Genomic DNA, 21,255 nt, shown 5'->3' with positions numbered 1-21,255 from the left:
CCAACGTTTCAGAGGTCATACTGCCTCCATCATCAGGGCCGTGAGTACGAAGATTTCTGTCTTCTGGGTTCTTGCGCTGTGTAGTCTGGTCGATGTTTAAAAACGTTTCAGAGGTCATACTGCCTCCGTCATCAGAGTATGAGGATTTCTGTCTTCTGGGTTGTTGCGCTGTGTAGTCTGGTCGATGTTAACCAACGTTTCGGAGGTCATACTGCCTCCGTCATCAGGGCGATTCTTAGTATGAAGATTTCTGTCTTCTGGGTTGTTGCGCTGTGTAGTCTGGTCGATGTTAACCAACGTTTCAGAGGTCATACTGCCTCCGTCATCAGGGCGATTCTTAGTATGAAGATTTCTGTCTTCTGGGTTATTGCGCTGTGTAGTCTGGTCGATGTTAACCAACGTTTCAGAGGTCATACTGCCTCCGTCATCAGGGCGATGAGTATGAAGATTGCTGTCTACTGGGTTGTTGCGCTGTGTAGTCTGGTCGATGTTAACCAACGTTTCAGAGGTCATACTGCCTCCGTCATCAGGGCGATGATCGCCCTGATGACGGAGGCAGTATGACGGAAATCTTCTTCTTAACTCCTTCATATATAGGACTTGCAGGTCCATGTAAACGTGAACCCATGTGCACTTTTGCCAGTCTTGTGTTCTCAGAAACCACGTAGTCACTGTTGATGAAATCCGGGTATGGGGATTGTTCAATAAAACAAAAGGTGTTAATTGAGCGACCTTTCACAATGCCGTACGCCATTAACACAGTTGTGAGTCCTTTGTATCAAGAAATGTCATCTCTCGTGGTAATTAGGTGTTTCTCTACGGAGCAGGGGCCTTAAGTAGCTAATCACCTTCTATAGAACTCAAATGATCGTGAGAATTAATTACAAATTATATCATAAACATGAAATTGTTACTTTGTTTTCGAAAGGTGTGCAGCCTCGCAAGGCATTGCCAGGATGGAATCCGTATAGACTCTTGGAAATTTGCCGTTTCGAAGACAGGGACGATGGGACAATGTTAAGAGTGTGTTCCGCGAGTACTTGGGGTGATGTGGATTGGATTTTAAGCGGTTGAGGAGAGTCCACTTGCCCTTGTGTGAGTAGGTGGACGCCGGAGAAGGAAGAATGAAAGTTTATTTCTTTCCATCTCCTTATTACTTCTATCCCAATCTTAAAAGATTCAACTTGAAGCACTAACATCGCTTCCTGTGGGCTCTTCGATGTTTGTTTTAAGATGGAATGAACATTTCTCACGACCCTTTTCGATTTTATAGCGACGACAGCTGTTGAACCAATTCTGTGTAGTATCTTGAGGATTTTCGATTTTATAGCCAGTCTTGGTATACCTTCTGTACGGACGTAATTGCTAATATTATATTTTTTTTGTTTTAGTTTTAACCTTATTTTTATAATATAAAATTGAAATTGTATGTGTTTGTGTGTTCGCGTTCGCGTTCGCTTATAGCTCGAGAACGGATACACCAATTTGCACCAAACGTGACATGCTTATTCCTTAGGACCAGGAACAGATTTTAGAAATGGTCAGAACTCCAAAGAAAAAATGTCCTGGGTTTGAAACCGGATGCTGGCGTCTGTATCTTGAAAAATAATCATGTTAGAAGAACGTCGACAAGACCGAAGTTGTTTGTTTGGACGACGAGATTACCGGAACAATGGCTACAACTCGAGTAAACCGTTCTGGGTTTGAGTCCTTGTGAAGACTTTTTTTATGTAGCTTAGAGACTAAGCACGATAGAAGGACCGCGCAAAGAACACAGTTTTTATTTCTGTTCCTAGCAAAAATATGACAAGCATTGAGGTTCTAAACCTGAATACTACCCTGGGTTCGAGTCTCGGTGAAGGTGTTGGGTTTAGGGATGATGATAACATTAATTGTTTTGTGTGATATTTGGTATTTGGGCAATAAGGATCGGTAAGAATTGTAAGCATTATCTGATATCCCTGCGGTAGCAATCTGCTGTGAAGATATTAAAGCGATTTAATAGGAAAACGAAAGTCTGCCCCTGCATGTTTTGTGGTTAGCAATTCTTCCTGTTGCTGTCTGCTCAAACTGGGCAGATTGCACCGACACTTTGCACGGTGATTGGACTTCTATTAGGTTCGGTAAACATTGTCAAAGTCGGAGAAGAATAGGCTCCACCTCTTTTTCCCCGCTAATGGAACTGTCAGCACTCATTTCCCGCCCCGCCGTTTTATAGAGATGTTTTAGTTCATCGACTAACAAGGGGCTGCAGATGGGGACTTTTCCTGCGTTTAAAAAAAACCATAGACTCGAGACCGAAGGAGGATGCAAGGCGAGTGGAAGCAGCTCTCCACTATTTATTTTTGGAAGTTAATATTCTGCTGTCTTCCATTGCAAGATTTTCGAAAATGTCACTTTATGGCGGTTTAAAACGCGAATAGTTTTGCTTGGAAGTCGATGTACTTCATAATTTCCTCCACGGAGCAAAGTCGTTCTTTAGAAGTTAATAATACGCTCCTGAGCCAGATACGTCCAATCAAAAACTTTCACTCTATAGCCCTAAGATTCATGTTAATATTATCCTCCGTATTGACACCTCGGTCTCCCGAGTGGTATCTTTCCTTCAGGCTTTCTAACGAAACATTGGAATGCATTTCTCATCGCCCATGCATGCTACATGCCCTCTCATCCTCTGGGTACTCCCAATCTGTACATTTCATATTAAGTAGCTTCGCTCCTGTAAGATGTCGCTATCGTAGGCGTTTGTTTTCGAAATGCAGATTTAGAGTTCAGCTTCAGTTCTGTTGTCTTCTGATGAAATATGAAAGAACCGAGAAGACGGCAAACTTCTGAGTTGTTGTGCCGTGTGGTCTGGTAGAAATTCATCGAAACGTCCGTCAGTTTCTACCATACTGCACGGTGCAGTATCCCATAAGACAGTGGCATTCAACCTTTTTTGTACGCGTACCCCCAGATATAATTTCTCTTCGACTCTGTACCCCCAAAGTTGTTGGTGTATAATTCAAGTTATGCATAGTATATAATCTACATTTAAAATAAATTAAATAAATTACATTACTGATTAATCAGTGTTTATCATAAAATATATATTTTTAAAAAAATTTCGCGTACCCCCTAAGATGTCTTCGCGTACCCCAGGTTGGAGACCACTGCCATAAGACAGTTGCCGCCGTCAGACCCTGCAATCTCACCTGGATGAATTGCTTTGTCTGGTGAAATGGCCGACCTTCGCTGATTTAAACGAACAGTGAAAATAATTAATAGGTACGCTGTTGTCTAAAATGTATGTTCCAAAATTTTTGTTTTTAAGTATAGGTAAGTAATATTAAATTTGATAAGAAAATACGTTATGATACGCTTGGCGCTATTAAAGGGGGTAATTACCCTGGGTGTTCCTTTACCATAAGACTAGAACCGACTCCAATGTCATAACGTGGCATAGAGTATTCCAATGGGGCCATCACGAAGTGACAAATAGCTCGCTAAGCCGTAGGTTAGAACATGGCAGGGAACATGGTAGCCATATTTTAAAAGTTAAAGGCATGAAAGAGCAAATGGAAACTGAGTAGAAATGGGCATTTAGCTTCCATTCTGTTAGGACAATTGATTTGTTAAAACAGTCACTGACCATTGTGATAGACTATATTTGGACTCAAAATCCAATAAACAATAAAAGGATTTAATAATGACAAGGATAAGGTTAGTCCATTCAGTTAGTTTACTTTCTGAAACTGCTTCCAAATAAAAAACAAATAAAATAAGCCATACGAAAACAATTGTGGTTAATGCCCAAGTGTTGTAGCGATCTGCTTGTACCAGTTGATATTCAGCCGGTCTGCGCAGTATGCAAATGTGCGTCAGGGGACATTTTGAGGGCAGCGAGCGCCAATATTGGTGGCTGAATACACGGTTTGCCAAAGAGCAGTTTTCCTTCTGTCCCTAGCTAATAACTTCCATCAATTATGATGGCACGCGACAGGAAACCATATCTTCAGCGATACTAACATGGCGACCAGTACGACCGTTGAACAAAATAGCGTGGATCTGTTGACTCGTGATGTGAATCTCCTTTTCGATGTTATTTCGATAATAGCTGATGAAGCGTCGATTTGTATTTACACGATGTTTTGATTCTAAACAATTTTTTTTATTTAGTGTTCTGTCTGACGACAGGTCCATATGAACAGGATCCTTCCATCCTTTTCTCGGACTGGGACCTGTTCATATACGTTCTTGGCAGATGATCCAGAAGTAGTTTGCCATTGCCTTCTTCTGTGTGTGAATGGAGTAATTGTTGGGATGCCACGGAGGAAAACTCCGTGTTGCCTAGACCACGGCCTTGCCCAACACAAGTTATAAATTCGGGCAACGCCGGGAATCGAAACCGAGACCCCAGGATTACAAGGCCAGCGTTCTATCCGCAAGGCCTGATACTTGTTTATTTTTTTTTTTTGTAATTGTAAGCAGGGGTGCCTCTAATATTGACCGTGTATTTGCAAAAGAGATGGTCACGTGCTTCTGATGTGTGAAGTAAGTTTAAATGTCTCTGGATAAATTCTCTTGACAGTCTTTTGGGCATAATTTCTCTCTTTGTCTATCGGAGTTGCCTAGCGTAGAGGTACGATGGCACAGGTCGACCTCCTTGGTCCACGAAACACATACAAGTAAATTTATTTACTTTACTGGGCACTGGTTAAAAACAGAATTTTTTAAGCCTGTGTTAAAATCACACTGAATTTCATTGTCGCTTTTAGTGGCACTTTTAAATTTATTTGGGTGTGAATACTTTTTTGCAGAAAATCGATTCTAATACTTTTGTTGTGTTGAAGTTGTTTTGTTTTTTTTCGGAATTGCTTATTCCCGTCGGTTTATGTATTGATTAAAGTTATACTTTTGTGTCCTTACAACTTCGTTAACTTTTTAGAAATGTAACTTCCTCTCTGACGTAGGACATTCAAGGAATTGTTGAGTTTTTTTTTTGACGTTTATTGTGTTTGAAATGCAAATTTGTTACGCTGCAAATGCACACGTCACAAGGGCTGAAAACAATATAGTAACAATTTGTTTCCATTTCACAAAGTTTCTTTTTTCCATAGTTACTTTTTTTATTACTCAAAGTTCAGTTGGTTTCACGTTTTAAATTGACGTATCATATAGACCCATGGACATTCGTTGCGAAACTTCAGCGAATTCTAGCGCCATCTTTTCTCGTTCTAGTTTTTTTTTAATTTAGTGTTCTGTGTGACGACAGGTCCATATGAACAGGATCCTTCCATCCTTTTCTCGGACTGGGACCTGTTCATATACGTTCTTGGCAGATGATCCAGAAGTGGTTTGCCATTGCCTTCTTCTGTGTGTGAATGGGATGCCACGGAGAAACCGGGGAAGCCCCCGGAGGAAAACTCCGTGTTGCCTAGACCACGGCCTTGCCCAACACAAGTTATAAATTCGGGCACCGCCGGGAATCGAACTCTTAAGTACGATGTGAAGTTAATGTTAAAGTCGTTACAGAAATACAAGCGGAAGATGCCGTCAAGTGACTTTTTTTACTTAACTGAGTGTTGTGTGTTTATCTGAATAACACAGCTCAAAAATTTAAATAAAAAGACTTACGTCAGATGTCAGGAAACCTTATAATTAGTGTGAAGCAGTAGTGGACATTGTGATTATTAATAATTAATCATACAGTACAGCTTTCTCTCCTTCTGATGGCGTCGGTTTTATGGAAGACGTCAGTGGTTAGACATGATAATTTTCCCCCCTCAGGGGGTGCTCCGGATTCGGCAGCAATGATTGGCTTTTGTCAACACGGTAGTGAATTTCATGGCTGGCTAAACGTACTGTACCTTCCGCGCTCAGTTAGGGAACACAGTCAGACCTGTCTGGTTTTTGTATTGTCTGGCAAGGAACTTGCTGGTAATGGACGCTTCTCGGCACATGAAAATTTCCTCGACAAAGAGATGGCAGTGCCTGTGTATCGACATACAGAGAGAGCAGGTTGGTTGCAGTTTTGATGACGTCATTTACAGATATCCTATTCTTCGCTTTTTACAGAGTCCTTCCTTTGTCAGTTCTTGAGGTTCAATGGAACAAGTTCTTTTTGTTGGCTTCTTACGTTTTACTCTTTTTCCTGTTTTAGTCCTTTCTTCTCCTCCCTCACTTTTGCCTTTTTGTGGTTTGTATTGCCTACGTACACTCACTGCAACAAGTTTGTTCCGAGCGTCATGTTGTAGGTAACTGTTCATACCAAAGTGCGCTTAATGAAAAAAATATATATACTGTAGCTCTGTTGGGCAAAACTGTGTGGGTTAAACAGTACGGCCATAGAAATTTAAATAAAAGTGCCCCCCCCTCCCCCGAGTTCAGCAAAATGGCGATCCACGACCTCGATGACAAGGATTCGATTCATTTCAAAGACTTTGGAACAAGTCCTGAACGGCTTTGAGGTTCGTCCAGCTGACCGCTCGGTTCATAATGCTTGGAGCTTTGCAGGAAACACACCTGAAACGTCGGTCATTACCTACGAGACTGCACAGCGCAACAACCCAGCCAAAAAATCCATCATCATTTTCGACTTTCAGATGGTTTCCTTTTAGTAAGTTCTTGCCTGTAGTAATGTGTGCTGTAGGATTTTCTGATAATGGCGTTACGTCTAAATACGGAGCTTTAAAAGTAATTTTATTTATTTTAATCGGCATGTTAACCAAATTGACGGAACGGATCTGACGTCCAAGCCTTGACGCTTCTAATGAAAATTATGTAAATTTGTGTGCATGCATATATCGGTTTTTTGGCGTCATTTAAGTCTTCTGATTTCCAGTCTCTTTCTTCTCTCTCCATCCGATGTCCTTCCACTGCCCCCCATATATTTGCATTATGGATTCTCTTTATCCACCAACTATCGGCCTTCCACTCCTCCTGGTGGCATTCGCTCCAGAGCTCATTTGACCCAACCGTTCACTGTCGTTCTTTAATTGTGTCCACGTAATATTATGTCATCCAAAAGAGAATTTTGTAAACTCACTTTTTTGTCTAATGCGCCAGGTGCTTGCTAGACCATGTAAGATATAGGCGTAATACATAACGCGATTTATATGATATTTATAAGCGGTATCATCGGCCCACTGTCGTATATAAGTAAAAGACAAAAATTATTCGGCCATTAAAGTCGGAGGCGAAGTTGTTATTGATGAATGTTGCTGAGAATGAAGACTGTGCTGTAACAAATTATATTGATTTTGAGGAATGAGTAAAAGTTGTGATTTTAACACCACCTGCAGCCAGGGGGAGAGATGAGAGACCCTTCTTCAGCGAGGTATAAAACTTCGTGCCATGACAAAGCCGAAACGTGACTTCGTCCCGGAAAGTTCTTGTCAGAAAGTAACCGAGCGCAACAAGGCATGACATGTCTTTCGCGAGCTATTGTCACAATTAAAAACAGAGTTAGAGTCATGTTTACACCTGGAATCCTCTCCGTACCAACTCCACGTAGAAGAGTCCCTGTTGAGAACCGGGCACTTTGCTCATCTGGTCAGGAAATTCCCCCCCGCCTGATATCGACTCAAAAGTTAATTATCATATTCATTGAGCCTGATCATCTAGTCCAGTGGTATTCAACCTTTTTTGTTCGCGTACCCCCAGATATAATTTCTCCTCAACTTTGTACTCCAAAAGTTGTTGGCGTATAATTCAAGTTATACATAGTATATAATCTACATTTAAAATAAATTAAATAAATTACATTACTGATTATTCAGTGTTTTTCATAAAATAATATATATATATATTTAAATTTCACGTACCCCCTAAGATATCTTCGCGTACCCCCAGATATAATTTCTCCTCAACTTTGTACCCCAAAAGTTGTTGGCGTATAATTCAAGTTATACATAGTATATAATCTACATTTAAAATAAATTAAATAAATTACATTACTGATTATTCAGTGTTTTTCATAAAATAATATATATATATTTAAATTTCACGTACCCCCTAAGATATCTTCGCGTACCCCCAGATATAATTTCTCCTCAACTTTGTACCCCAAAAGTTGTTGGCGTATAATTCAAGTTATACATAGTATATAATATAAATTTTAAATAAATTACATTAATGATTATTCAGTGTTTTTCATAAAATCATATATATATATTTAAATTTCACGTACCCCCTAAGATATCTTCGCGTACCCCCAGATATAATTTCTCCTCAACTTTGTACCCCAAAAGTTGGCGTATAATTCAAGTTATACATAGTATATAATATACATTTAAAATAAATTAAATAAATTACATTACTGATTATTCAGTGTTTTCCATAAAATAATATATATATATATTTAAATTTCACGTACCCCCTAAGATATCTTCGCGTACCCCAGGTTGAAAACCACTGATCTAGTCAACATCCTCTCGCCCCAGGTTTTGTAAGTTACATTTTAATATTATCGTCCGAATAGAGATGGGCTATGTCAGAGGGACAGTAACTTCGCCTGCCTTCTCAAATTTTACTGCGAGGTAATCTTAAACATTTTGGGTTGAAACCTGAATTTGTATTATCTCGCCGTTCTTGTAAATTAAATTCCCTGTGACGTATTCGACCTGGGAAGTCTGCTGTTTCACTACTAGCAGGCCGAAGAACGTCGTACTTGTTGGTATTTGATGTAAACTTTACTGGTAATAAATACTTTGTACCACCGGAAGTTATGACATATATGGAATATTAACGGAACCTCGCCATGATTCGAGATCGATGCCAGAAATTAAATATCCGTGTACTAACGACCAATCGCGAGAGGACGGGAACAAGTCGTGTCTGTAGACAGTGGATGACCAACGTAATCGCGTCGCACTGTGTGTACTTTCAAGTGAAAAGTGGCCTTGATCGAAACTACATTTTAATGAATTATAAGATGTTGTGATGAATAAAACAAAAACATACGTGATGGATGCGGATGAATTTATAAAGCCGTCTGTGTGAAAGTTTTTGTAAGCCACCGGGTCTGGAAGCTTTTCATGAAAATATCCAATAGCCCGTGCATGATGAGGACAGATCGAAAAAGGTTTGGGGAGAGGAACAGGACAGTAAAGTTGTGCATTGCAGCCTATTCAACTGGGACAGGAAATCGATTAGCGTGTCGCGCATCGCCCTTCACTTATTGCTGGCAGCGAACAGTGACGTCAGAAGCAGAGCCAAGTGGCAAACGAAGTTGTGTTGGTAGTTCTAGTAACTAGTCGCCAGGGGGTTCTACAAATCAGACGTGCTTGTATTTAACCGCTGATTATTGGAGTGCTTTGGCAACAGATGAGAATATTTAGTTGATAAGCCGACACGAAGGAAAATGTGTAATGAGGATTTCAGAACGCGTGTCATAAAATGAACGAACAAAATGTGTTGGTCTCGACGGATTTAGATTCAATTTGGAATTATGGATTCACATGAATTTCATGCTGATACGTCTCAGCACAGCCCCCCAAATTTATACGAATCCCCTATCAGAATGTTTGACGTTTCGAAAGTACGACTCGTGCAATAAAAATATAAAAAACATGGTATGTTCACGTTTGTTCGAAATAATTTTCGATGTGGTGTGAATTTCCAAGCATCTGTGTGTGTAAATGTCTCTCACTCACTCCTTGCCACGAGTTGCTGGACACCCCTGTTGCCACACTGGTGTAGAATTGATTACGTAGCTCGTTAATTTTTATCAGAGAGTTATATGAACTATCTATCCTCTTTCCCAAAGCCGGTTGTGGCTTTGCTGTCCTGTGGGTTTTGTTTAAATTATGACTCGTTCTTTGCTGTTGCATTATGGGACCGCTTACAGTGACAGTCTTTTTTTTTAAAGACGGAATGAAGCAGCTGTACTTTGTGATATTCCTCCAGAGGTACCTGGTTTGAACCTAGTTTTTCCAAAGCTCCTGGGCATATACCATGAAGCTATGGTTTTTTCGTCTCTTACATTTTACTTGCATCGTTGTCAAATTACATTTTGATTTTGCATGATCATTGCAATATTTTTCAGTGGATGAATACACGTCATCCTGTCACAGTCTGTGATGAATTCTGAGCGCTATAGGAATATGTATTACCTGTTGCAGGTCGCGTGTGGCTGAGATGGGAATTTGGATGTTTGCGTGGCCAGCCCTAGTCGCATTTACCAGGGGTGTGGAAAATGGCATGCATAATTCTCGTGTTCTGTCCAGAAGCTTGGTTGAAGAAACGTTTAAAAAAGTGAAGAAATGGCTTATTGCTGGGTTCATCGGCAAAGAACAGTCTTATACCTGATGGGCCTGAATCCTTGCTCAGCCTGGGATTGTGTAAGGAAGGTGAGCAAAGTTTCAGGTGTGTCGGTGATAATGACGTCATCTGCTCTGTGAGTAGGATTGATTCGTGAGTAATTCAAGGTATTTTGATTGGTGATCTGTGTCCAAGAAAATGTACCCTGTGCATATTTCATGAAACGTAAAGCTTTCCAGTCATTGAGAAAACCAGAAGTGGAAGACTTTCAGACGCTCCAGATAGTGTAGAATGCTGAGGAAGTAGGAACTTTGGTCGGTACCTGCCACCTGTCGAGAATTATCCGAAGTTCCATCACATATTCCAACGCATTGTGCCGAGAATGCTGATGTGATGAGCTCATGAGCACAGCTGAAGATGTTCTAGACTTCCTCGAAAATCCCGGATTTTTTACGCGTGACCTCCAAAGTAAATAATAATCCTCAGTGTGGCGGTCTGAGGCGTGGGCCTTGTGCCGCTCGGTCGCTGGGACCGTGGGTTCGAATCCCACTCAAGCCATGGATGTCTGTCCGCGTCTTTCTGCGTTGTGCTGTCCTGTGTGACGGGCCGATCCCTCGTCTAAGGAGTCCTACCGAATGTCTATAGATCAACCGAACGAAAAGTTGGGACCCGCAGGGCTCAGGCACTTGAAGAACGGGTGGTTCCCAGTATCCCAGTGGCTGTCACCACCACCACCACCAACACTGAGAGCCTAGTAATCCTGACAGGTTTTCTCGGAAGGATTGGTGATGACGGAAGTATTTTTCAATTGGCGAGGCGTGATGCCTCATGACAGCTGGGATGTGCTCACATGTGGGAGGCAGTTTCCCCCGAAGCGTTCTTAAATATGGATGACGAGATATTGGGTGCCTCAGCACATTTGTTGCTGTTCGCGCAGTAGCGTCTTCAGACTGTTCGCGCGCACCCTCCCCAAACCCCACTCTTAGATCTTGTACTGTGGATAAAGGACTCGCTGAAGGGTGACCACTCCAAGGAACCAATGGAGGTTCAAGTGTCTTTGAAGATTCTGTTACTGGACACTGCGTGTGGTGCCTTCCAGAAATGTTTCAAACTGCTTTGAAGTGCGTAGTTGCTGAAGGGCAGCGTTTTGAAGACAACTGCATATAAGGGCTTGTTACTGCTGCTGAATTTTGAAAATGGCTGCTCCATCACGACATTTTGAAGCTGCCGTAAAAATCCGTGTTAAACGTAATCAATTCTGTCTGCTCCTGAGATCGCTAATGTGAAATCCCGTGATGTGATTTCTATTATACAAACGGAGTGGCTACGCCATAAGCGTTATTTTTAATTACAGGTAAGTACCTGTGTTAATTATAAATCTGTTGGTAAAGGAAAAGGATTCTGGTCCCTTCGAACCGTATTAAAAGATGGTTTTAGTTATTCAAGATAAATAAGCTGTAGTTTATAAAGAACTTGAAATATGAATTTTCTGGGTCGTTGTGTTTGACATAATAAATTTTTTAAGTATTTTACGTATATTTTAAAATGTAATGGGGGGTGATGAGTTTTGTAATGATCCATGGGCATCTGTTATTGTGACGATATGCAGCTTCATTAATTTACAGTCACTGGCGACATTAGTCGTAATTCAGGTCTGTTTTTATACTTTATAAAATAAAATAAAAAATCTTTGGTGTACAAGAGTTCTCCTCATCGCCTGATACTTGCTTCAACCTGAGCTTTTGACAAGGTGAGCAAAGTTTCAGGTGTGTGGGTGGAGCCGAGACACGCGTCTAAGATTCGTTAAGTTCACTCTGTGCAGTACCAGAAATATGTCACTGATATGTTCGGCATCATTATTTAAATTATTAGGGGTGTTTCACCTTCCGAGACCTATAGCCACACGCTCTCTTATCAACTTACGCCGTACCAAGATGTGCAGACAATCGCCCTGATGATGGAGGCAGCAAGTACCTTAGAAACGTTGGTGAATTTCAACCAGATTGCACAGTGCTACAACCCAGAAGACGCCATCTTTACGCTCGCCACCGTGAGATCTTCAAAATCCTAATACAGGTATTGAATTTTCATAGCAATTTATTGCAAATGTTGCGCAAAGAATTTGATTAATACTCGATAATTTTAATAGTTCCCCCCCCCCACACACACACACACATACACACGCACTTAAAATAATGAAACAATTTGGTTCAGCAGTATAGCAGTAAATATTCATCATTATACAGAGTGATGCAATATTACCGAAATGTACATTGTCTGCACAAAACACATACTTTAGCCACTTTACACCCTTGGAACAACTATGTACTTTCTGAACAAGCTAACTTTAAAGGTGGTTGACCTCCCACAGTACATATTCAGTTTCCCACAGTGAACAGGTTTATTTTTGCGTAATTTCAGATTTCAGTATAGGTTTTGTAATATGCATACCGTGAATTTTCTTCTCGTGTCTCATTCAAAAAAGTGCCCATATAAAATTTCTGATCTGTCATGAAGCTGAGATATTACAGCAGTTGAGTTTTGCACCGTCACAGGCACTACAAGTTTGATACCAAAGAACTAGGTTCGTTATTACAGTGTACTCATGTCAGTACATTTTAATGATAAGACTTTGTTTTTCATAACAAACTATGTTGTCATATCGCTATGTTCTGGATAAACTGGATTGAAGTTTTAACATTTTTCCCCCTTTCTCTATTACAGCTATATGACCAGTGACTGATTGTACATAACCTACAATCTCAAGCATGTGGAAGCATTCGTAGATTCTGCTGGTTACCACTCAAGAATAGGGTATTTGTTAGAGCATGAATCTCGTTGACGTGATATGCACAGAAAAATGTAAGTTTTTAAGATTTTTCATTAATTAGAATCTTTTAAAACTTTAGTACCTTTAATGGTTCAGTGATGCTCATACGTTGGAACAAAGCAGAACCGATCAGATAAGATGCATTGTTAATTACGGCTTATACTTACCGTCCGCGTAGGAGCAATTGGAAGTGACGCTGTAGTATAACCTCTCTTGCGTTTGCCAGTCTTTGGATGTGAACAGTTGCTTGGGTACTGACGTCTGTCGCAGAGCGCCGTATCATATCGCGATTTTAATTGCGTAATATTTGTTTAACGCATGTGTCGCTTGTGCGTTACGGAAGGTGACTTACAATGTACGTACATATAGTTACCGAAATTTTGAGGTTATTGGCATGCATAATTATTATAGATAAATGAAACGCGTTTCGCATTCCTCCATCTTGTGTGATAATTACGTTTCTTAGTCGGTTTTCTATTTAGGATGAAACTGCCGTTGCACTAATAACATGATTGCACTGTTGTTTAGTCTAGTCACAAACAAAAAGTCTCACTTGAATCGCTTTTAAAAGATCCCGCCGGAATTTTCCGTCGAATGCGGCAAAGAAGCTCGGAATAAAGGACAAAGGAAAGCGTTCTCCTGTGTTTTGGGCGTTGTCGTTTTAGAGATGCCACAGGCGAGTCATCGTAGGGATTTGTGGATTGTTATTCGGTATCTGTGATATTACGTCGTTCATCCGTAGTTCCAAGCAAGGCGGTTTCAAGCTATCGACATGTCTAAATCTGTATTTGCGCGGTATATGTGGCTGAATATTTGTTTGATGTCGTGTGTTTTGTACTGTCAAGGTTTAGGCTTATTAACTGGACCACCGCGACTTTATGTTTTAGAGGTAAATGTTAACAGGGAAGTTAGATAGAATACGATAACAGCTTTACCATTATCTGCCAACGCTGCGAAATTTTGACTGAATTTGGGGGTTATTTATGGTTGCTAGACTAAACAGAAGAATCCAACTTGTCCGTCGTAAGTGGTCACCGTATTTTACAGTTAAAACGTTTTATAGAGTCTGAACAAGTACTTGAATACTCGGTACACCAGAATGAATGAATTTCCTAAAGATGTCATTGTCTTGTTTTTATCGGAATGATTTTGTGGCGAATGGGAAATTTAAAGAAGCCCTGCGTGTACTTTTGTGTGCAGAAGTGAATGGATAGTGAAACCCCACAGGTGATTCCAGCCATGAATTCCTAGTCATTCGCAAAGGTACGTTACTGGTGAAAACACTGAATTGTTATGCTACGTATTCATTTCACGACTTATTTCGTGTGCATTCTTTGCACAGACTGCATTTTCTAAATGTATACTAGAAAGATCATGTCAGTCTGCATGTTACATCTGCAAACTGAAGTGATATTTTTATTTTAAGTTAGTCATTAGAGTTTAACTAATAATAGTAGGACAGATTTTTAAAATTATACTGCAGAAGGTGAAATACCAACAATGTTTACCATTTTACCACAGGCCTTATTCTATGCAGCAAATTATTTTGTAATATATCTTAAGACAAGCGAAGAACATTTCATTATAGGTTATGTTTTGCCAATATATTAAGGTTTAAAAAGGTAATAATTTGTGGAATAATGTGTGTGTTTAATATTTAACCAGATCTTTTCTGTTAAGTTTACTGTAATGAGTATTCATAATGGATAAATATTATGAATGAAACAATTATGCGTATTTATGTAAGAAGTATAGAAATCAGTAAAGTGTTATGATTATCATCAATTGCATGATTTTCTTAAAGCCTATTAAATATAGAACACTCAAAGAAACTTGTTATCCATGTTAAAGTTGTTTGATTCTCCATCAGAATATTTTATTTATGTTCACAAAATATTAATCCTTCAATCTCTGTTGCTAATCGTAACTCATGAAAATGAACGAGGGGAGTAACGCGACTTTGTACCGCGCTGGCTTCTCACCACAGGTGCCCGGGTTTGTGCCCATGTCGGTTCATGTGGGATTTTTTGTGGACAGAGTGGTACTGGGACAGGTTTTTCTGGTACTTGTGGGTTATCGGGACACATTGCTTTAAAAATAGGTTAGGTTAGGTGTCATTTATTGAAATAAAATACAATAACATTCAAGTATGTGTCATTTATCCACACACATTAACCTAACCTAACCAACTTAACCTAACTTAACATAACCTAATCTATTTTTAAAGCGATGTGTCCCGATAACCCACAAGTACCATTTTTCTACGAGTCCTACAGTTTTCTCATGTCAGTATAATTTCACCTCAGCCATATTCACTCGTCATATGAGGGATGGCCAGAGAGTACGTTTAGAGGTCCAGATCTAAATAGACTCACCTAATTGCAACAATGATAACAGTGAAGCTACTCTGAACTCTGGCACAAGATGTAGGTGGGTTATAATGACGGATAAAAGATCCTTAATGACCCACAGTGCAGGAGATAAGACGGGCAACATCACCATTTTGTGAATGTTAGTCGAGATAAAAATCACAATGACCATGGCCAGAATTAAACTCCATTTGTTGCAATTCACCTGTCACGTTATTGAAGTTTGACGGCCCTGCACAATATATTTTAGACGCGGCCGACATAAATTCACTTCACTTGTGCAAACATTTAAGTTTAAAACAATTCTGTTCAAACAACTAAGGAAATTCAGTGATTTGTATGTTATCTTTGCTTAAATCTTGATGGCCACTGTTGTGTATATATTTATAATTCATTAGTCCAAGAATCAAGTTAAAAGAAAAAAGATGATGGGCTGCTGATGATTTTTTACTTAGTCACAGGAAAATTTTCAAGTCCACTACACAATACTGTTTTACAGTGTCTGTTGAAGCTTCGATGGAACATATTCTATCTGTTCGACCGTAATAACATTTGGACCTACTGATGGATTTTTGTGTAAGTAGGTGTGAACGTCGTGTTGTTAGAGGTCTGCTAAGCTGACGTGTCTTTAATAGTGAAAATTATGGGAAGAATTGTCATCAGCCTTCGATATCTTGGGCCCTGTGGCCTGTGAGAATAAATAGATAGCTTAATTATGTAATTAATTTTTTGTGCTTGTGAACCTTTTGATATAGTCTGCAAAATTTTAAGGAAAATAGTCATGGTAATTTCTCCTCGTAACTTGTTTCTTTATAGCTGTCTCTCTGAACATAAGTAACTTGCTTGATGTTTTAGGTTTGAAAGTAAAGTGGGCCATAATTTTACACATGGTAATTCTTGAATAATAGAAGTATCATGTAATCAAATTTCATAAAAATCTGTCAGAGGACTCGAAATATGTGTTGTGTATGTTTGAAGTTCATTTAGAACCCTAAATGGCCCAAATATAAAGCAGATTCAATCATTAGGCCACTTGGGAACACCAAGCATTTATTTACAAAATTTGCCATCAAGAGTATGTATTTTCTTTCAACCCTTGTTTATTTCCCTATTTGAGCCCTGTTCAAAATTCTAGGTTAAAGTTATATGACGTAATTGTATCTTCTTCTTCTATGGCTCTCTGATCCGTATTCGGTCCATGGCCTCCTCAATTCTCCTCTTCCATTCGGTCCTCTGTTAGGTCCGTCTGTCCGAGGCTTCGATCAAGGTTTCGAAATGTCTTCCTTTTTACGGTGCAAGGTTGTTAGCCTTGCGACCAACCCCCAACCTGAAGGACCAGGGTACCTGTCTTAGTCTGACCTCTCCCCCTCGACCAATCTGGCTAGGGAGGCCCTACCAGTAGCTCTTGGGGTCACTGAGGTACTCAGACCCCACCACGACGACAAGGTGCAAGTACCATTAAGTGGGGACATAATTGTATGCCAAGAAGAATATAGAAAATGACTAAAGAAAGAGGGGGAAAAGGAATTAAAAACTTTTGCAGGAACATTCCTGCCATGACTTTTGTAATAACTCGAAAGAACAATATGATTAGAGGTTTAATTATTGTTGCTTCAGTGGTGGTTTCAAGCCGTTCTTCTGTCGAGTAACGCTCTGGCATCGCTGACCATTAAAGAAAACACCGAAGAAGGCCTAAACAAGATGGCGGTTGCTTTAACACAACGCGTGTTCCGCGGCCCTTTGTACTGTGCTTGTGTGATGGGCGATGACAGTAGTGTGGCACGGGACGTGATTGGAACGGTAATCGCAACTATCCCTGTTCCTGTCAGTGGAGGGAATTGCCCTGGGTTTGCTGGGGGCATGTTCATAGCACAGGATGCTGCCAGTGTCATCACTAGTGTCGTTACAGCTTCTCGGCACTTCCATCGCCTGCTGCTGCTGGTGAGCTCTTGATGTGAAATTGTAGCGTAATGAGATCCTTGCAAGCATACCGAATCAGTACCCAGATTTTGATACCTAATTAATTATATAAAGTTCCAGGTATGGTGAATTACATTGTAGCGTGTTCTTAAAGTATCAAAAATGGTTGTAATGATTTTGTGAAATTTGTAGCTGTTTTTTATATACCATTGAAAACAAGGTTGTGTAAGCTTTTATGTTTCAGAATACAACTACGCAGTTGGAAAGTGTTGTTCTTTTACTTGAAATAGACAAAAGACGTGAAAAAACATTGGTCGTCTTTTGGTTTTAGTTGTCATTTATTCTTGTTGATGGTAATGAACATTTAAGAAGAATGTATTTTCTCCATTTTCAGTCCTGAAGACGGAGACAGTACATTCTTTACCTTTGATAATTGTAATGAACTTTTGGGCTTTGTAGAAGGCTGATAATTTCTTGTTCTGTGAATGGTTGTTAAATTTTTTTGTGTCTCGTCCATGGAGTTTGTAATCAATACCTTTCGCAGTGAAATTTTCAAATAATTTTATGCTGTTGCAGCAATATATGTCAATATTTTTTGCAGATCCCAGGCTCATTGCAGGAGCTGCTAGATAAAGCACCCCTATTTAGAAACATTTCATTTGAAGTGGTGGCTGCTAACTGCAGTTCAGTGTTCCATCTGACTTCGTCACATCATCTCAGTTTCCAACGTCTGACAACAGATAGCGACACAGTGCAGAGACAGTTACCAAACTTACAAGGCCGAGTCCTTCGTGTGTCCACTTTTCACTGTCCACCATTTTCCTACCGCAACAGCTGGAAGAACATAAATCACGGTGGCTCCTTGCTTAAAGGTAAGAGTAGAGAAAGCTTCGTCTCCAAATATCAAAATCAACAAGTTTTCAGGTCAACTTCAAACTTTTAGAGGTGGGTAGATTTTGTGCACTTTGTGTAAAGAAAACATAGAAATTTTGAAATATTTGTGAGAAGACTCTTCCTCTTCTTCTTCTATGGCTCTCCGGTCCGTATTCGGTCCATGGCCTCCTCAATTCTCCTCTTCCATTCGGTCCTCTGTTAGGTCCATCTGTCCGAGGCTTTGATCGAGGTTTCGAAACGTCTTCCTTTTTACGGTGCGAGGTTGTTAGCCTTGCGACCAACCCCCAACCTGGAGGACCAGGGTACCTGTCTTAGTCTGACCTCTCCCCCTCGACCCATCTGGCTAGGGTGGCCCTACCAGTAGCTCTTGGGGTCACTGAGGTACTCAAGCCCCACCACCACGACAAGGTGCAGGTACCATTAAGTGGGGAGAAGACTCTACCTACATGCAAATATAACGAGTCCTCTGAAAGATATTATATTTTATTATTTTCATAGCAAGAAATCTTGCTCTAATCTCATTCCCTATATTTATCTGATAACTATAAATTATAATACAGTATATTGCAGCTAATCGGGGCAGCCGTTTATTTGGGACAAATCTTAACGAACAAACCTTTTTAACTCTTTGCATGGAATTTTGCATAATCGGGGCAGCGGCTTAATTGGGCCAAAGTGTTCTAGTCTCGGTGTGTCCCTATTAACCACAATCCACTGTACTTTACGAGCATATTAATTTTATTAATTACATTCAGGTTGTCAGTTAATGTGCCATTACATTCACACTTACACTTCATACATACTTGTACGATTAAATTATGCAGTGTTCAATAAAATCTTCTCAGGCGATCAGCCGCGTAAAGTGGTTAAACAATAAAACCGACGTTTCAGTTACCGTCTCTGTCCCCATCATCAGGGTTCTGATGTGACACCAGAACCTTGATGCGGCTGATCCCCCGAGAAGATTTTATAGACTTACGTCGCCCTGAAAGCTTCAAAACATATATTATGCAGTGTTGTGTCTTCTTGTCTGCAGGGGTTCCAGATGGTGTAGAGATGGCTATATTCCTTGCGCTCTCCAGGAGACTTAACTTCACTTGGCAGATGAATGATCTTCACGATGCAGATGTGTGGGGTCACCGAGATGACAATGGCACCTGGTCCGGTGGGATTGTGGAGAGCATGTCACAGAAGTTAGCCGACATTGCTTTTTGCGGCATATACGTCGAAGAAACAATAATGCAAGAGATGGACCTCACCATCCCTTGGACACATTACTGCCTCACTTTCCTCGTTCCGAGAAGCGCTCGCGGCTTCCGCTTCGCGTTCCTTAAAACCTTCCAGCCCCTTCTGTGGCTTTTCATCATTATAGTGACTCTTGGGACTGCTGTCGTAATGTGGCTGCTGTCACGCTTTGAACGAAGTAAATATAATTATTTAATAATTTAGTCTATACCGCAAAGAAATTATAACATTTATCCATTACAAACATCTGTTGGTTAATTCTGATTTTAATTAAAATAATTGCTATTTACGTCTTTCGACTGTTAAAGCAGGTGGTACGTATAGTCACCACTGGGCTTTAAAGGGTTAAAGTAATACAACTTTTGCAACTCTAGCTGGTATGTGTACTTTCGCAGGGCCACGAGGCATAATCGAGACCGTCCTTACCGCCGTAGGCTTGCTGTTTCTTTCAAGTTTCCCTGAGCAGCAGACTCGCTTAGGAACCTTGCGTCTGCTGATGGCCTTCTGGTCTGCCTTCAGCTTGTTGCTGACGACTGCTCTGTCGAGCGGACTTGTGTCACACCTGACTCAGCCTGCACCTACGACACAGCTTAACTCAGTCCGTGACTTGGTGGAGTCTGGCTTATCTTGGGGCCAAGCCTATGAACAAGACTATTCAGCCATTTTTAATATGCAGGTGTTGGATTTTGTTTATTTTATATGTTGACGATAAATTATTAATAAATAATTATTGTAGTGTATGTGTAAGAAGAATATTTTTAAATCTGGTTAGTTGAAGGACAGAGATTAAAGAATAAAGTATTTTCTGGTTTATATTGATCATTTGTATAAACATTTGGGCTAATGGCAGAAACGTCAGTTTTATCATGTTCTTCCATAGTTTTCCATTCTTCATTTCTTTCATGTTTATTTTCCTCCTTTCATTGTAACCTGTTCCTGATTGAACAAATAAGTCCGTGATATTACCTGGGATCTTCTTTATTACCATTAACCTTGTATGAAATTTTTCTTATTTATTACTTCACGCTTCATTATACTTTGTCTTCATGTTTTTCATCTCAGTTCTTACATACATCATTCTTTCCTATTGATTTGTTTAATTAACTCTTGCTATCTCCTATTCCTTTATTATTGATCCGTTTTCCCACTGTACTTATTTCTCTACGTCTCAAACTGAATGTCCGTAGATTTTAATTTGCTGTTGTTTATTTCTCTGTGCTCGAAGCCTGTGTTTCTGTGATATGTTAATGTTGGTAGACTGGTAAAGAATGCTATTTTCAGATTTTCCTTCAGACGGTTCACGACTGCATGATGCGTTTCGTTCTACAGCCTTTTCTCGCGAAGATTCCGTTGCTCACATTTTTTATTTCTTCAGGATCCCTGGCATGCGCAGTTTGCGGACCAGTTTAAGTTGGAATCTAACCCACGTGACAGAGTGACTCGTGTAAGACGAGGTCACTATGCCATTCTAGGTGGAAAACTTGATGGTACTGCGCCCTATTTTATGGAAGGAGACACTCTGAAAGACACGGGGCTGTTGTCGCAGTTACGAGTCATGGATGAATGTCTGATTCGTCAGTATGCGGCACTGGGTCTCATCAAGGTGAGACGTTTGATTACGAGTCGGATGGCAATTGATATAATTAGGGCAATTAAACCTCCTAAATCATTGGGAATAGATTGTGAGTTGTCTTATCATATCCTAAATGTAGACTTTGTACGACTTAATTTTTTGAAAGTCGTCTGTCATTTTTG

At 40.1% G+C, this 21,255-nt stretch overlaps 1 protein-coding gene across 4 annotated transcripts in view; it reads left to right on the top strand.

Moving 5' to 3' along the window:
* The window catches only part of LOC110828029 (glutamate [NMDA] receptor subunit 1), a 136,886-nt gene that overhangs the window by 112,137 nt on the left and 3,494 nt on the right, over positions 1-21,255 (top strand). Inside the window, exons 4-11 of one of the 4 annotated variants that reach the window (XM_087349069.1) lie at positions 10,104-10,331; positions 12,115-12,318; positions 12,967-13,104; positions 17,059-17,382; positions 17,963-18,233; positions 19,292-19,678; positions 19,896-20,176; positions 20,876-21,103. In XM_087349069.1, coding sequence (XP_087205195.1) covers positions 17,143-17,382; positions 17,963-18,233; positions 19,292-19,678; positions 19,896-20,176; positions 20,876-21,103 — 1,407 coding nt within the window. In that variant the 5' untranslated portion in view covers positions 10,104-10,331; positions 12,115-12,318; positions 12,967-13,104; positions 17,059-17,142. Of the gene's footprint in view, positions 1-10,103; positions 10,332-10,381; positions 11,597-11,975; positions 12,319-12,966; positions 13,105-13,146; positions 14,336-17,058; positions 17,383-17,962; positions 18,234-19,291; positions 19,679-19,895; positions 20,177-20,875; positions 21,104-21,255 lie in introns of those variants that run through there. The other 3 variants (XM_087349071.1, XM_022060294.2, XM_022060292.2) reach the window with 3 other exon arrangements.

The sequence above is a fragment of the Zootermopsis nevadensis genome, unplaced genomic scaffold, assembly GCF_977971745.1.
Source record: "Zootermopsis nevadensis isolate Lab colony 2312 unplaced genomic scaffold, Znev_1.0 Znev_ptg000015l, whole genome shotgun sequence".
NCBI lineage: Eukaryota > Metazoa > Arthropoda > Insecta > Blattodea > Termopsidae > Zootermopsis > Zootermopsis nevadensis.
Note: the sequence above shows the minus strand (reverse complement) of the source record. Positions and strands in the feature narration are given on the sequence as shown.